General features: G+C 42.7%; 1 protein-coding gene across 2 annotated transcripts in view; it reads right to left on the bottom strand.

Moving 5' to 3' along the window:
* The window catches only part of STAG1 (STAG1 cohesin complex component), a 150,202-nt gene that overhangs the window by 131,026 nt on the left and 6,733 nt on the right, over window positions 1-12,443 (bottom strand). For both annotated transcript variants that reach the window (XM_074153156.1, XM_074153157.1), the window contains exon 3: window positions 1,534-1,698. In XM_074153156.1, the coding sequence (XP_074009257.1) occupies window positions 1,534-1,698 (165 nt within the window). The remainder of the gene's footprint in view (window positions 1-1,533; window positions 1,699-12,443) is intronic.

The raw sequence follows: 12,443 nt of genomic DNA, 5'->3' as shown, positions 1-12,443 counted from the left end.
TTTCATTTGGCTCCTGCAAATATCAAAAACTCTAAGACAAACATACTCCATAAAGCATTCTGTATGCTCTGTACCACAGTAAAACCAGAAAATAGACTCCAGATGTTTCCTCAAATGCTGCCAAAAACAAAATTTGAAAAAGCATTGAAAACCAAGCAAAGTTGGAAGCCCTGACTTAAAACACGTAGGAAGAAGCAGCACAAGGAATCTGTAGCTTTGTTAAGAGTAAATTTGTTCTGTCTTCACCTATTAGATAAGAAGGGTCAATCCTGAATAACTGTAAATACAGCACCTATGAAGAATAAAAATTGTCATTTTCTTCCTGTTTATTACTTCTTTAAAATTACATCTCAGACCTTCCACAGATTTGAGACTGAGAGAAAATTTTCAACAGCTTTCACCCATTTGGAAGACTAGATTCCTTTGGGAGTTAATTAGACCTAGCTTTTAGCTACACTAAAAGTAACACTGAAAATGGGACTTGGTCCCTAATTTTCCTAATTTGCAATTTTCTCATGTTAGTTAGCACCACAAAGTCAAAACGAACTAACTGATACTGCATGAGTCCTGGTGTGCTGAAATTCAAAGTAAAGGAGGTGTCCTTAAACATTCCTTGGAATTGTAGAATCATAGAATCGTCTAGGTTGGAAAGGACCTTTAAGATCGAGCCTAACCATTGAGTCCCACCATCGTTCCTTCAGCAGGAACAGACTGTTGGCTTTGCACTGCATGGGATGAACAGCATTTTTGGGCCCATTGTTTCTCCTTTGAGTGCCAAAAACTATAGCTGAAGCACAGTGGCTTACTAAAAGCATATCAGTACTGTCAAAACCAATCATCTATAGAGGTTCTTGAGGTGGGAGTCATTTGGCCCGATACATCCTGTAAGATCTCGGAAATTCATCAAAACATAAAAGAATAAGAAACACCTCCGGAGGCGATTCACTACAATTATCTTAGGTATTTCTTTTACAATGAAAATTCGCCTTCAGGATGCGTCCGTTTTTGTCCCTCAGACACAGAGGAAGTCTAGGCAACTGGTTTAGCCTTCATCTACTGCTCTAGCGGGGACAGCAAGAAGAATGCAAGCTGCAGTGCAAAGTACTCAGAAGTGCTTGTGTCAGCAGGTATTTTTGAAAAAAAAACCAAAAACCAACAAGCAAACAAAAAAGCTTTGGATCCATCACTAGTATCATATACTTTTTTCTCACACAAAACTTACTACAGGATATTCTTTAATGGACTGCTTAATAACAACACGTATTTTCAATTTGGAAGTAATGAACAGAATAATGGAGAATTTGAACTACATGACTTTCTGACCTGTCTCTTGTCTATCAGAGGTGTATATATATGTATATGACAGTCCTCGCCTCAATCAAAGCATATTCTGTCCCTTACTTTATCGTACACAGTCTATTGGACCAACACAGGTTATGAAAAAACACAATTGTTTACAAAAGCATAGCTTGGACTGAACTTCTAGTCAGGATATACTGAATTGTGAAGGTGTAACACAATCAGTTATTTTACCTGCATAGCGCTCTTCCCCAGCTTAACCACCTCAAACAAAGTGACAGGGTCCCCTTCTCCGTTCTGCTGAGGGTGGCCATTAGCTCTTCCACGACTTGTTCCTCTAGCTGCAGATTCAGGACGACCCTTGTCTGCTGGAGACTTCCGAGGTTTCTTAGTGGCAGACTGGGCAAAGAAAACCAGTAGAATGAAAGTTTATTATAGCTATACCTGAAACCACTCATTGTATCCTTATAAATTATACATCAATATCACACACACGTATTCATACACTCACACATGTATATACACACAAATATCACAGAATAAGCCAGGCTGAAAGGATCTCGGGAGGTCTCCAGCCTGACCTTCTGCTCAAAGCAGCTGTGAAATTCAACCTGGTTGCTTAGGGCTTCATCCAGCCAAGTACAATCAGTTTTATTTATCAGTAGTTGTTGAGGACCAACTTAAAAGCCACTGTTGTGTCAAGGTAACAGTGGTGAATTTCCAATGTTGGAGTGTCAGTTCACCTCAATACCCATGAGAGTCTCATTCAACATAAACACACAGTGGACGACATGACTACAACTAGATAAATGGTAGCAAATCACAGACAGGACAGCAAAGGGGTTTTATGTTGACACAGAAACTTTTAGAATAACTGATGATCTTTGGAAGACAATATGTTATTAAAAATACACTTATGTTAACATTCATTTTCTGTATCATCATTTTTATACAACTTTTGTAAGAAACTGTGGACATAAAGAGTCGGCTCTTCAACTCAAATCACTAAATTTATACAGCCAGATTTAGTAGATCATTATAATAGTCCCTTGGTTCAAAATGTTACGAGTTAAAATGTTTTCCCTGTGAATATAAATTATTTAATGTAAACTTTCTCTAGATTCTTCAAGCTTATAATCAGGTGGTGTAGATCCCACTTCTAAGAAGTAATCTAGTGAACAGTCTGCTCTGAATTTAAGTCACCTTAGGAAAAAAAAAAAACAACCTTTTTGGGGAAAGTAACCTAAGATTCCTGCCATGATCTTACTTCCATATTCTATTCTTTCTCCCTACTGAGGCAGGCAAAAGTAAAAGCTGCCGTTTCCCACAGAACAATGAAGCTATTTTGAGGAATTATGTTAAAGAAAATAACACAGGAGCAATTCAAAGGTTACATTTAGGACAATATCCTCATGGTACCATTTACTTGGGTACACTGTCAGCCAGTTTCTATTAAAGCTTTTAGTAATGAACATAAAGTCAACATCTTTGGTTTTATCTTCCACTTGCAGACATATTAAGAATTTTCCTGCAGAGGAAAGGGATCTGATTTCTGGAAGAGAGCTGGTAGAAGACAGATCTGCAGCCTAGCTTTCCCCGTACTTTAAAAGGGATCACTGCTGAAGGGGGCAGAGAGCTAAAGAAAAGGGCTAAAGAAGAGAGCAACTGCAACTGCCTCTTGCAAATATTCAATTAAGGACTTGCATACAACTGCAAGCTGGAAAGCCTAAAACAGTGGTACAATCTCTGAAAAGTGTTTTTGGATAACACCTGTGATCAGAAAAATACGTGTTCTCCCTCAGTGGATTTTTAAACATGTGCAAAGCTGCCTTTTATCAGCAAGAAAGCTATCAATAAAATGAAATGTTTGAGCTCTACCGAGCTCCAAAGAGACACATGATCACTATTTAATAAAACAACCAAGAATTAGAAGGAAATTGACTCTTTTGAGATATATAATCCATGTGCTTATTATTCACTCTGGGTAAGCCGTGAGCACTTCAATTAGCTACAAGTACTGCTAAATGAAAGCAGGGAGGCAAGTTGATGCCCTGCACAGAAGGTAACGAAAGCCCCCTCTATACTCATTTTTTTCTCGACATGTAATTAAAAGGGAGACAGTAAACACTGCAAGGACAAAGAGAAAGAAAGTAGGAGATGGATGGGAAATGTCCACATCCAAAGCTACCTTGTTATTGGAAAGCAGTGAGACATGTCATCTACGCTGCCACGAGCACACACTCAAAACGAGGAATCACAAGACGCAGGAAGGCTCAGTTTAAACTCCACTTTTGTCAGGTATCCTGGGGAAAGGGGCTGCTTTGACCCAGAGTCACAGTTTGAATTAGAAGAGTGAGAACACCTGGGAGCTCTTGAAGGGCTACAGAAATAACCGACAGATGTACTTTTGACAGAGTTACTGGACAAAGCCAGGTTCTTCAAGCCCAAGTAAGTATCTCAATATCCTCACCAGAATTAACACCACATATAGTGCTGAATATACTTGAGAATCTCTATCAGAGCTTCTCTCTGGTATAGATTTTCTTGTATAGACAATGAGAACATCTCCCACAGTGGAGAAACCAAGTCTTTCACTTAACAAAAGCCATTCCGCATCCCAGCAGGGGTAGCTAAATCCAGATGCAGGATCTGTATTGAATCCAGTAGGCATCTGACAGGAAACCCAAGCTCAATCCCACTCCAGAGCTCAAATGTGAAACAAGTCACACGTAGGTCCTCCAGCCTCCAGAAACTGCCTGGTACGCTAATTATGAAGTTTCACAAGCACAAGGCACAGGAATGGGGAACTGGCATTATCTTAATTCATTAACATAAAATATTACAATGCTTTTGTCAGCCACTACTTGCATGTAGCGTCCCTGACTTTAGAAGAAGAAACTCTGTGGGCCATCTTGGCACATCTGAGCTTCATCCAGGTTCCTACCTCTGAGTGCAAAGTCGAGTAGGTAACTCCACCCCAGGATGGAGACATCCAGCACCACTGAAGCAAATGAAAGAAAAGCAAGGACTGGCGGGAATGGCAGAAACACAAAGAGGACTCCTTCATGACAGGGAAGCTCTGTGGAGTATCTGCAGAGGTAGGGTTCTCTTGGAAGTGGAGTTGCAAAGTCGAGCTACAAATCAAAAAATGGCATTTGGCTTTGAGGATGCCAAACAGAGGTAGCCCTGCATCCCAAAAGAGAGAGACCTGCATTCACAGGAAAGGGTGGTCCTTCAGCTTAACACAAAAAACCCATCCTCTAATGCCACAAAGAGCTTCCACACAGAAACAGCCCTGCCCTAGGATGAGCGTAGCTCCAGGAAACCTGCCAGACTACCACTGACAGGCATAAAATGTGATGTTTTGTAAGATCAAAGTGAATTTGTAGCAAGTCTACTCTTGTGAGGATCCACCAAATGGTGACCAAGATACAGGAAAAACAGAACCCCTGCTTCCGAACAGGAACAATAATTGTGGTTATTGCTTGTCCCTTTACAACCTTTCAGCCAGAAATCTCCTGCTTCTCCCTAAAGCTCCCTTAAATTGACAGTCATGCATAGGGGTTTATTTTGGTTTTGGTTTTTTTTTTTCCTTTTTAAGCGTCAGTCTGTCTGAACCCCGAGGTGGGTAAGAACCGATTGTTTTCCATACTCAAAACTGACTTTTCTCCTGTTTATGAGAGAGATGTCTGAAAAGTCATGGAAAAGGCAAGCCGGTTAGCAATACTGTATGTAAATTAATTCACAAATCCATAATTCAGGCATCTACTGCAATGGTAGAGCTGACACCGAGGCAAACTAGGACTACGGGAGGGAGGGATCAAGAATCACAACAAGGTAAGAAAGCTGGAGGCTTTTAACTCGCACACCAAGAAAGGTGCTGCTGGGAGCTGCGAGCAGTTAAATCTGTGCTTTCTCTCCCAGGCCCAGGACAGATGGTCAGTGGTGTCAAAATGGTGCAAGTTGCCAAATTAAAACAGAAGTTACTAATGATTTCCCAGATCTGTGCAGTGGATTTCAACTCACAACAACACAGGCATCGGGAAATTCAGAAGTTCCAGAAAGTGCCACAGAAGCAGCTCTGAAACGGCCATACTGATGACCACACAGTTTACCTGTTGCTTTATGGCTTAAACTAAGGCAAGCAGGAATCAAAATACTTACCCTGACTGTAATTAAACTAAAATGACGATAATTCAGAATTTTGTAACAAATTAACTAGAAAATACTTTTCCTTTTGTGTCTTTAAAATGATTGGGGGAGGGGGGCAGTGACTCACATTTGTAAAATCAGGTAATACAGTGAAATTTAATTCACACACTACACAAAAAGAAAGGTGAAAGTGGCTTGACATTTTCCATTAACATTCCCCGAGTCGATCCGATGCACTTCATGAAGAAATAAAGACAGCGAAAGTGTTACAGGTCAGTAACTCCACCGAATCCACCGCCTTCAATGATGGCCTCTACGTGCATTTATATCATAAGGAATTTAAAGCAATAACCCATTTCTCAAGACAGCCAAAAGAAGGTTTTTAACCTTCCACTAGAGTAAGACTGAAGAACTTGCCTCTCAAAGGCATCATCATCTTGAGAGGCCTCTGCATTATAACCTCGTGTTAAGTGGAAGAGTGGTAATGTCTGAGCTCTTTCTGCATGAATCCTGATTAAAAAAGAGAAGGCTACTGCACACTTTGTAACATCATCACGGTTATCTAGGGAAAAGTTCTTGGATTCTGATGGTCCGTCCTTTGGACTTTTTTCATCAGGGAAATAAACACGGTTCTCCCTGTGAAAAGCCTCATCCTGCAAATAAAGCCAGGCGCAGGCCCCCTAAGACCCTGCAAGTTCAGCTGTACCACAGGCAGCTTACAACAAAACCAACCAGAGACGGTGTTGGGGGGGTCCAGGAATGTTGCTTTTTTTCATCCTTATTTTAAAACCCAGCAAGAGTTCAAAAAGTGACCTTAAAGAATCAAAAGAGTTAGCTATAAATGCTCGAATCACTTCTCTTCTTCCAGCCGAGGCAATTGCTACCAAAAAAAAAAAAAAGAGAAAAAAGACTATTTCCACAGCAAAACAAAGAATAGATTAGATTGCCAAACATACAAGGACCATCCCATCTAAAGCTTAAAAGGAAAACTTCTAATGCCATTAGGATTTCTCCACCAGGAAGCTACAAGTGGTGGGACAGAGAAGTCTTCATGTACTGGCTGTATAGGCACTGCATTCCCACAGAACTGCAGGAAGAAGACTTCTTCACTTTTAAGGCATAGAGCTAAAATATCAGGCAAGCAAGATGATAAGGCTAAGAGTCTGCTTCAAAGTTAAAATTTCACATATGAATGCAAAGACAGAGTATCGTGATCTGTCTCCTCCCCACAAAATACAAAAGGACCTGAAGGTAAAACTGTACAGGCTGCAGTGGGGACAAAGGGATCCGAAGTGCCTTGTTCCATCTCGCCTTAACCGAAGAACCTGAGGAGAGGAGCTGGAGAAAGGCGTGCTGCAGCCCTGAGCCCGGGATGAGAGACCCACCAGCAGAGATCTCAGAATTGCCACCTCTGGGACAGAAAGACTGACGTTTCTTCTTCTCCTCTGAGTCAAAGAGGCCAATCTGCCTACTCCTGCTTCAAAGCTGAAATACAGCCAGGGATCCGACAAATTTGGTGGCCTTTTACGATACTGCCACAGACTTGGTGAACAAGGGCAGAGTAACAGACGTCATCTACCTGGACTTATGCAAAGCATTTGACACTGTCCCACACGACATCCTGGTCTCAAAATTGGAAAGTCATGGGTTCCATGGATGGACCACTCGGTGGATAAGGAACTGGCTGAATGGCCACACTCAAAGGGTTGTGGTCAACGGCTCCATGTCCAATTGGTGGCCAGTGACGAGCGGTGTTCCTCAAGGGTCGGTACTGGGACCAGTGCTGTTCAACATCTTTGTCGGAGACATGGACAGTGGGATAGAGCGCACCCTCAACAAGTCTGCCGACAACACCAAGCTTGGTGGCATGGTCGACACGCTGGAGGGAAGGGATGCCATCCAGAGGGACCTGGACAGGCTGGAGAGGTGGGCTCGTGCAAATCGCATGAAGTTCAACCAGGCCAAGTGCAGGGTCCTCCACCTGGGACGTGGCAATCCCAGGCACAAATACAGGTTGGGCGGAGAATGGCTGGAGAGCAGCCCTGAGGAGAAGGGCTTGGGGGTGTTGGTGAATGAGAAGCTCAACATGAGCCGGCAATGTGCACTGGCAGCCCAGAAAGCAAACCACATCCTGGGCTGCATCAAGAGAAGGGTGGCCAGCAGGTCCAGGGAGGTGATTCTACCCCTCTGCTCTGCGCTCGTGAGACCCCACCTGGAATACCGTGTCCAGCTCTGGAGTCCTCAACACAGGAAGGACATGGACCTGTTGGAATGGGCCCAGCGGAGGGCCACGAAGATGATCAGAGGCATGGAGCACCTCCCCTATGAAGACAGGCTGAGAGAGCTGGGGTTGTTCAGCCTGGACAAGAGAAGGCTTCGGGGAGACCTCAGAGCAGCCTTCCAATATCTGAAGGGAGCCTACAGGAGAGCCGGAGAGGGACTCTTTGTCAGGAAGTGTAGTGACAGGACAAGGGGTAATGGTTTTAGACTGAAAGAGGGGAGATTTAGATTAGATACCAGAAAGAAATTCTTTACTGTGAGGGTGGTGAGGCACTGGAACAGGTTGCCCAGGGAAGTTGTGGCTGCCCCATTCCTGGAAGTGTTTAAGGCCAGGCTGGATGGGGCTTTGAGCAACCTGGTCTAGTGGGAGGTGTACCTGCCCATGGCAGTATGGAACTTGGTGATCTTGAAGGTCCCTTCCAACCCAAACCGTTCTATGATTACATGATCTCTCTCGCTCCCTCCACCTCCAACAGCTGAGGTTTAAGCCAAGCTATTCCGAGCTCCTGGGAAGGTAAGGCCAGGTAGGTTAAAATAAAGCACACCAACAACACTGAACAGAGAGGAGACAAGAAAGGATAGATAAATAGCTGATCTGAGCCCGAGCTCACTAATGTGAAAGCTGCGTTGCCTCATAAGCCCTTGGCTTTCAAATCCCCTACTTAGAAGAGGAGAGCACATCCATACCCACATATTTCAACAACGCAGCAGACAGAAAAGGCATTTTTGGCCAATGTTACTCAGCAACTTCAACCAGAGGACTGTTAGAGGTCACTCCTCAAATACACCCCACACAATTCACTAAATACACAGCCAGGTGCTGTGCTCGCAGACAGCATCACGTAAATAGATAAACCAAAATATCCCACCGACTGGATAGATTCACCTCCCAGCCAGTGCTTCCACAGGCACCTTGTCTACAAGACTTAGTGTTTAGAAGCAGACACGGACAAGGGGGAAGCCATTGTCAACGCTAGAACAGGACGTGGTGCAGCTCCTGCTAAATTCACTGCAAGGGTCAGTGGATTCAGGACAAATAAGTTAGTTTCTGAGAGTTACTTTGAAAGATCTCTGCAAGCTGACTGTATAGTCTACCCAGACAAGCGCTCGTTAGAAGCGCTCTTACAGAAGCGAAGGAGCAACTTGGAAAGCGGCATTTTCAGGAAAGGGAAGGTTCCCCAAAATATTAAGGTTCTCTACAAACTGAAGAGGTATTCGCTACAAATAGTAAATTTTCAAATGAGGACCAACTCCTTACAAACATCTCAAATTTACAAAGAAGGATCTCTTTCTTTGGAAAAAAGCCTGGAAAATCCTCTAGTAGTGGTCTATCTTTCTAATAAAAGGTCAAGTCTGTTCTATAACACTACAGCAGAAACCTATTTAAAATAAATACATCCATACATATATTTGATGGGGTACATGGTGTGCAGCTCTGTAATAGAAGCACCCAGCTAGACAAAACAGCACAGAAGAGTAAGCTCTACTTCTAAAAGAGGTCAATATGCTTATGGCAAATGTGTCACTGTAGCTATGATGGCCTAAGGACATAAAGCAAATCAGCATTTGCAGGGAAAGATCAAATCTTATTAGACCGTAATATTTTAGTTAGGAAAAAAAACCACAAAAACCAGAAGAGCCTTTGGGCAGAAAAGCCTTTCTTTATGTCTAGAACAGAAATGAAAAACATCAAAGCTAAGTATCAGTTGAGAAAAACAGCTCTGAATTTAACTAAATATTTTAATCTGTTTGATGCCTGAGAGTAAAGGTAGGTGGTACCTGTGGAGGAAATAAAAATGTTAGCAGATGGAAGAGTGGGAGTACAATGTCAGAGCTGCACCTCCCGTAAGAAACAGGTATTTCACCTGTGGAAAGCAGACAGGTTAGTGACATGGATGGGCGAGCAGGAGGAGGGAAAGAGAAACACAATGTTTTCAAAACCAAGACCTCAATTACTAACTACATGTATCAAATAATGTAATAAGTTTAGTTGCCTAGATTAGACTTTCAAGGGTGTTTGCATTTCTCCTCAGGGATACCAGACATTGAGTGGCTTTTTCCTTTTTAGTTTTTTTTTTTTTTTTTTTTTTTTGTAGAAGAACCTTATTTATTCCTTTCTGTTGCTGCAGAATCAGTTATGAAGGCAGGATTTGACTGTGTATCCAAACATACACATTTTGTCAAGTCACCCAAAAATCTGTAGCATAATGGCTGAATTTGTGGATGCGGGGAGAGCGATAGATGTAATTTATCTTGACTTTGGTGATGTTTTCAACAGTCTCTCACAATATTCTTGTATCCAAGTTGGGAAGCTGTGATCTGGATGGGTAGACAACTAGACAGGTGGACAAGTGGTTGAGCTGTTGGGCTCAGACTACAGGGTTTAATGGATCATCCTCTCCCTGGAGGCTGGTGATGAGGGAGTAGAGCAGAAGTCTTAACTGGAACGTGTCCGGTTTCCCATCTTTATCAAATAGCTGGAGGGGGTGACAGAGTGTGCTCCTGTCAAGTGTGCAGGTGACAGCAAATTGGCAGGGAGACGGTTTAATGACATCACAGGCAAAACTGCTGTTGACAGTCTGGAGGAGCGGGCTGACAGTACACTCCGAATTCAACATGGACAAACGCAAAGACCAGCCCCTGGCAAAGGAATAAATCCCTGCACCAACACGGGCTGGAGATTGGCTAGTCAGGGGACAGCTCTGGAAAAGGACCTCAGGGTCTTGGAAGACAGCAAACTGAATGTGAGACAGCCATGTGCCTGAGCAGCAAAGGTCGTCAGCACCCTGGGCTGTACAAACAGGAATACAGCAGTACACCAAAAAAAGTGATTATATCTTTTTACTCAGCACTTCTTAGCCTGTATCTGGAACAGCATGTCCAGCTTTGGCCCTCTCAGTGCCAGAGAGGTATTGATAAACTAGCACAAGTTCAGCAGAGGGTTACCAACATGGATGAGGGGCTGGGAACACTTCCCCTGTGAGGCTTTTTGGAGTAGAATACAATAGGAGGACAACTGAGAGCAGTCAGGAACTGAAAAGAGGGGTTCTGATTTCCTGTAAGGGAGAAAATTTTCAAGAAATCAAATGGAACAGGTTGCTGAGAAACGTTGTGCAGTCTCCAGCCTTGGTGGTTTCCACGTCCAGACTGAAGAAGACCCAAGCAATGTGGTCTGATCCCAAAGCCGGTCCTGCTCCGAGCAGGAGGTTGCAATGAGACCTCCTCAAATCCTTCCCAGCCTGATTCCATGATTGACCATTATTGTTTCTCTTCTCTGAACCTCTTCCAGTCCTAATATACCCTTCACTGAGATTTTGGGGTGGAGGTTGAGAGGGAAAGAGAAACTAGAATTGTGCAAAATATTCCAAATTTTGGCAAACTTTTATAAAAGGACACGGTATTTGTTTTATTCCCTATTCTCTTCCTCAGAGTTTTAAGACTGGATTTGGGTTTTTCTTTACCCCTGTTGAGCATTAAGATGATGCTTTCATGGAATCATCTCTGATAACCCTAAGGTCTTACCCCTCAGCAGCAACGGTCAGCTGGCAGCCCATCGTTTTATGCAGCAATGGCTGCTTCCTCTATGTATTCATCACTTTATGATCATGTACACTTAATGAGCCTGGAGTTGTTCTAAGCATAATGAGCAATTGCTCCTGTAGAAACTTGATAGCAGGAACAGCAGAGTGCTTCAGCGAATATTCCCACTGGAGCTACTTAATAAGCTCAAGCAGAAAGATGAGAAACACCTTCCATAACATTCAGTTTTCCCTTCCAGGGATGTGTGGTGGGTACAAAATACCACTAGTGTTGCTTTAAGTTAAATTCCTACACTCTGACAACTTTCTGGGTTAGCAATCAGGTTGTTGCACCATCCTCTGGCTGTTGGGTTTTTTTTTTTATTAGATCTTCAAAAACGCATACATTTACTAGTGAGATATTCTTAAGATAATTTCAAATTTTGGCCTTTGTTGTATATATAAACACATGAGTTGTTCTCTTTACACGTTTCTTTAAAGCTTCCTGTAAAGAAGCTCCATGTTTGTGAGCAAATGTGTCCATCTGATGAAGAATATATGTCATCATAGGAAACACTGTTCAAAAGCTTTAAGAAGGAAGACGACGTATCCAGAAAAGCCCAGGATTTTAAATGTTGGTTCCCAAAGTAAGTCCAGAGACTGTGATGTAAACTGAAAACCAATACTAAGGAGGAGTTAGCTCCAGCTTGGCTAGCACGCTTGAGAGGAATACTTGAAAGGAGGATCAAAACAATTAATAACACACACACATAAGTTCCCACCAAAAACCTTACTCCACCGCGTGTACTTCAAGTGATACAATCAAGAACTAATGTCAGATGACCTTGAAGAACTAAAATGAAGGAGAACACGACACACTGAACTTTTTCTGTATTTTTCAGTAAGCTGGCTACTTTAAAAGAGAAAGCTCCTTAAATACTATATGCAATAGAGAATTGTTCCTGTATGTTCCCATTCATGGGCCAGCAATGGGCAAAGACTACTGAAGAACAGCAAATCTTATACAGCAGAGAGCAATCTCGTGTGCTGCACTACGCTAGAGAACAGGCTGAAGCTCCTGATTTATACGTAGGACACAGGGTATGTCATTTACATGAATTTTTAAGATATGTTAATAGATCTTCTGAGGCACTGAGCTAATACTATGCTCCAACTCTTCCGTTCAACATTAAG

This window comes from Numenius arquata, chromosome 9 (genome assembly GCF_964106895.1).
Source record: "Numenius arquata chromosome 9, bNumArq3.hap1.1, whole genome shotgun sequence".
Classification (NCBI taxonomy): Eukaryota; Metazoa; Chordata; class Aves; order Charadriiformes; family Scolopacidae; genus Numenius; species Numenius arquata.
The sequence above is the reverse complement of the archived record's forward strand: the minus strand, read 5'-3'. Positions and strand labels throughout refer to the sequence as shown.